A 4767-nucleotide genomic window follows, 5' to 3' on the forward strand; every position below is an offset into this window, starting at 1 on the left:
AAATATATGTTCCTAAATGAAGTACCGTAACTTTTATATAGACTTTTTTGGTTAGTGGGGTAGGTTTGTTTTTAGTTTTATGATTTATTTTAGTTTTGTAATTTTTTCTAGATGTCACCGTAGCGTTAGCACCGGTAATATACTGGTTGTTGTAACCATGTACATGCCACTATCGAAAGGCTTTTCCTCATGCCTATATAACACGCAACCGTGAAGCTGAGAGAGTATCAAGTTCCACCTATTCTCACAATCAGGACCTAGCAATGAGCGAAGATGGAGGTGGCGAAGTTCCCATGGCCGCCTCTCCGCGAAAATTCCGTCAAAGGCGTGATGCAATTGATCACATGGCCGGTAGAGTTAAAAAAAAAAACTGCCGGTCGCGGCGCAGATCCGACGGCTAGAAATATGATGGAATTTAGGTGGCGGGTCCCGGGCAGCTCCCAGTCCCAGTGGTCCGCCACGCGGATATCCACAGACTTCGCAGGCCGGCACCGGCAACATCCTATAGCTGGCACGCCCTCCCGTCCCTCATCCGCTGCCGAGTGCTGAGCAGCAGCAGCAGCAGCAAGGCACCCAAGACGACTGTACCCATCAGGTGCTGGCCGGAGAGGGAGGGAGATGGACCTGACGATGGGTGATAGCTTTGCGTGCTTCTGGGATTGCCTCGACGACTCCGAGGGGATGCAGAGGTAATGCACGCGCGGCTGCGGCGCCACTTCATCTTTGTTTGTGTACTACTCTGGATATATAATTGGATCGTCAACCTGTGTGCGTGCAGCTTGTACATCGGGCCGGACGGCGACACCGCGGTGTCCGGCGGCGGCGTCCAGCTCCAGGTCCACGACGGCTACTCCAGCGCCCCGGACGCCGCCGGCTCCAACTTCTCCGCGGGGGCGGAGAGGGAGGGCAGCAGGCCATGCAACATGGTCACCGTCATGGAGAGGCGCCGACGTCGGAGGCTCAACGACAGGCTCTACGCCCTCCGCAGCGTCGTCCCAAACATCACCAAGGTATCTATAGGAATAGCATGCATGCTCACTGAGTCATCGCATACATGCATGATGCATACTACATGCATCCGCCCTTCGATTGATGCTCCTGTCCGTGCGTGGAATGGATGAATGGAATGGAACGAATTGCATGCAGATGGACAAGGCGTCCATCATCAAGGACGCCATCGAGTACGTCCTGCAGCTGCAGCAGCTGGAGCGCCAGCTGCTCGCCGAGGTAGCCCTCCTCGACACCGCCGCGAACGCGCACCATCTGCCAGCCGGCTGCGCGAACACGCCATCCACGGAAGACGGCTTCGCGGGGCACGCCGCCGTGTCGGTGTCGCCGACCAAGAAGATGAAACGGAACCCGTCCTTCTCGTCCCACCACAGCCGCTCCTCCTCGCCGCCGGTCGACGCTCTCGAGGTACGGTGTAAGCAAACATGTAGGGTAGCTAATTAATTGCGTGCCCCGACGAGCTAGCGGAATGAGCAGTAATGGTGACAAGCGACCGTCCGATCCGGGGAGCTGACGCCGACGGCGACGACGCTACGTACCCAATTAAGGCCTTGTTTATATGCGAAATCTTTTTGGATTTCGCTATACTTTAGTACTTTTGTTTGTTTATGATAAATATTGTTTAATTATAAACTAATTATGGTCAAAAGATTCGTGTCACGATTTACAGACAAACTATGTAATTAGTTTTTGTTTTCGTCTATATTTAGTGCTTCATGCATGTGCCGCAACATGTACCGCAAGATTCGATGTGACGGGAAAATCTTAAAAACTTTTTGAATTTGAGTGGGAACTAAACAAGGCCTAATCCATGTCTACGTACTCGTATATATCTTGGATGGTGCTTTTCCTGTTACAGCGCCACGCCGACGCCGGGACGGCGACGGCCCGCGGTTAGCTTGTCTGGATCTGGACTGACCGAAATCGATCGACCCCTGTCGGTTTCCTGAAACGACAGGTGAGGGTGTCGGGCGCGGGGGATAAGGTGCTGGTGGTGAGCGTCGCCTGCACCCACCGGAGGGACGCCGTCGCCAAGGTCTGCCGTGCGCTCGACGGCCTTCGCCTCCGCGTCATCGCCGCCAACGTCACCGCCGCGTCGGGGACCGTGATGCACACGGCACTCGTCCAGGTACCTACCGCGCCAATGTGTCCTTGTGCTGCTTTGTCTCTTTTTTTTTTCTCTTGTTCCTGACGTCACACTGGTGACGTAGGGTAGGCCGTAAAGATAGACTCGGGTGTTGCTTTCATTACTTCTTTTTGCTTTATAGTATAGTAGTATTAAACAAAGAGTCAAAGTGTTACATTACATTATTCGAAATTCACTGCCAGCCAGTACGACGTACGCATCTTTTCACAGTATTCAAAACTTACGGCGCAATGGTTTTACACTGCCACCACATCATTTCGTGGATTCTTTGAAATTTCTTGGCACGACCCTTTTGAATATTTACGTGATATGATAAAAAAAAAGTAGGACTCAAATTAAGACCCAACTCCAACCCACCTTCTAAACAAGTAGGATAGGGGTTCTAGATATGAGGGGCTGAAACTATAATTTAGGAGGGCATGAAAAATAGGAGCCCAAGTAGGAGGTAGGTTGGAGTTGATTTTTTGGATCAAGTCCCTAGATTTAGAGTAGGGACTTGTTTAGGAGGTGGGTTGGAGTTGCTCTAATATCTTGTTTAGTTCACTTAAAAACCAAAAATCAAAAAAAAATTAAGATTTTTCATCATATTGAATCTTGCGACACATGTATGAAGCATTAAATATAGATGAAAACAAAAACTAATTATACAATTTTCTTGTAAATCGCGAGACAAATCTTTTAAATCTAGTTATTCCATGATTGGACAATGTTTGTCAAATAAAAACAAAAATATTACAATGTCAAAATCTAAAATCTTTTTAGATCTAAACAAGGCCTAAATCCTCACGAAACACAATCATGCTCTACTTATAAGTGCACCTTTAGGGCACTCACAATGCAGACTTTATCATAGAGTTTAAAGTTATTTATTATCTCCAACAACATGGACTTAGAGTCTAAATAAAACTTGAAGTCTTATTTTTTTTACATCTTTCTTCAATAAATATACTACCACATCAGTAAAATACCATAAATAATATATAATTAATTGTCTTAGACTCTGTGATAGAGTCTTGCATTTTGAGTGCCCTTATAACCCCCGACAAAGCTCTTGCCGCTCTTTTCAAAAATAAATGCACCGCCGCCCTCATTCGACTCCTTTCTCAAACTTAGAGTATCACCAGTAAATACCCTAATAATACTCTCTATTCTATAAAATTGTCATCTTATACTTAATATTTCTTTTTTTGCGGCCACAAATATTTTTATTTCTCCTCAAATAAATAGAGTTGTATCTCTTCCAATAGTATGAGGACCACCTCAACTATCACTTTTTTAGCAATTATTATTTTTTCTCTTATACTTCCGTGTGACCTACTTCTATATAGATATTAGACGAGATATACTAAGGTACTGCTACAACTTTCTTAACATTATTCAAGAAGTAATATTGGGCCACCCAATTAGATATTTGGGACCGATGGAAATGCTCTTGGAGGCGAACTTAAGGCAGCAATAATAAGTTTATTGATTTTACCGACGTCTGGTGTGGCAGATAAATAAATTTTCGTTTTCTTAAAGAACAATGCTCTTCAACTTATTAACAGAACCAGTGTTAGGCTGAAGACCAATTCCATGTCATCATCGATGTGATCATGTTTATATAATGCCTGCATATACATTCGCATTATTATAATTCTTTGTATTCTTACAATCTTACTGTATGCATGCAAGTAGGCGGCTCTTGTAACACTTGCGCTAACCAAAGTAGTTATTATTCGTCCAGAAAGAGGAAATGCATCAGACAGAGATGAAGGAAATGATTGAGACAGCAATATCCCAACTTGATGATATCGTCGGAAGTCCACTGATGAGTAGTACGAGTTACTGAGACAACTGTGGAATACCATGCATGCATTCCCGGTCTTACAGTTAGTTATAAATAATCATGTTCTCCTGTAACAAGAACTCGGGCAACCTTGATATCACTTTCGAAATTTTGGCTCATGCTGACAAGCAATCTAAGCTTGCTTTCCATCCTAACAAACGAGCATTTGGTCTCCATGGCACGCATGTTGAATTGAGTTCCCAATAGTTCTTTTCTTTTTGCATGCAAAAGAATGCATCTTATTGAAATGTTGAGAAGGATCGATCGACCACTCCAATACACTAGTACAGAGAAGCTCTACGTTGGCGGTGGAAATTAATTTTTACAGGCGGAATCAATTAAAGAACGCCTGTAAAAAAAATTGGTGGGCCCAACTCAAAAACCGCCTATAAAAATCAATTTCCTCAGGCGGTTTCCGTAACAAAGCGCTTGTAGAAATCATGTATTTCTTTAGGCGGTTCTCCTAAGAAACCGCCTGTAAAAATCATATTTCTACAGGCGGTTTCTTAAGAAATCCGCCTGTAAAAATAATTTGAAATATTTTTTGAGTTTTCTCAAATGACCTCGTTTATAAAAACCATCAAAATAAGAGTTGTAGATCTCGAAAAGTTATGAAACTTTGTAGTTGATAATTTTTTCATTTGAAATCATCTTGTCATTGAAAACTACGTTTGAATTTTTCAAATTTGAAATTCAAATTTTGTAAATGACCACGGATGGAGAAAGTACCAATATAAAAGTTGTAGATCTTGAAAAGTTATAAAACTTTGTAGTTGACAACTTT

At 43.8% G+C, this 4767-nt stretch overlaps 1 protein-coding gene across 2 annotated transcripts; it reads left to right on the top strand.

Moving 5' to 3' along the window:
* On the top strand, positions 272 to 4159 carry LOC8081697 (transcription factor bHLH35). Of its 2 annotated transcripts, none has more exons than XM_021458490.1 (5): positions 272 to 689; positions 779 to 1010; positions 1147 to 1416; positions 1967 to 2137; positions 3833 to 4159. In XM_021458490.1, exons 1-5 carry the CDS (start codon positions 619 to 621, stop codon positions 3920 to 3922), a joined length of 834 nt encoding a protein of 277 aa, XP_021314165.1. In that variant the 5' UTR covers positions 272 to 618; the 3' UTR covers positions 3923 to 4159. The 2 variants fall into 2 exon arrangements, with proteins under 2 accessions (XP_021314165.1, XP_002452037.1); XM_002451992.2 differs by having other exon boundaries at positions 282 to 689; positions 3882 to 4159.

The sequence above is a fragment of the Sorghum bicolor genome, chromosome 4 (assembly GCF_000003195.3).
Source record: "Sorghum bicolor cultivar BTx623 chromosome 4, Sorghum_bicolor_NCBIv3, whole genome shotgun sequence".
Taxonomy (NCBI): Eukaryota; Viridiplantae; Streptophyta; class Magnoliopsida; order Poales; family Poaceae; genus Sorghum; species Sorghum bicolor.

What these genes read in the sequence shown, in the direction of transcription:
- LOC8081697 (XM_002451992.2), top strand. Translation starts at nt 619, where the DNA reads ATGGACCTGACGATGGGTGATAGCTTTGCGTGCTTCTGGGATTGCCTC. An exon ending in GACTCCGAGGGGATGCAGAG is followed by an intron (nt 690 to 778) that starts GTAATGCACGCG and finishes GTGTGCGTGCAG; the next exon opens with CTTGTACATCGGGCCGGACG. An exon ending in CGCCGGTCGACGCTCTCGAG is followed by an intron (nt 1,417 to 1,966) that starts GTACGGTGTAAG and finishes CTGAAACGACAG; the next exon opens with GTGAGGGTGTCGGGCGCGGG.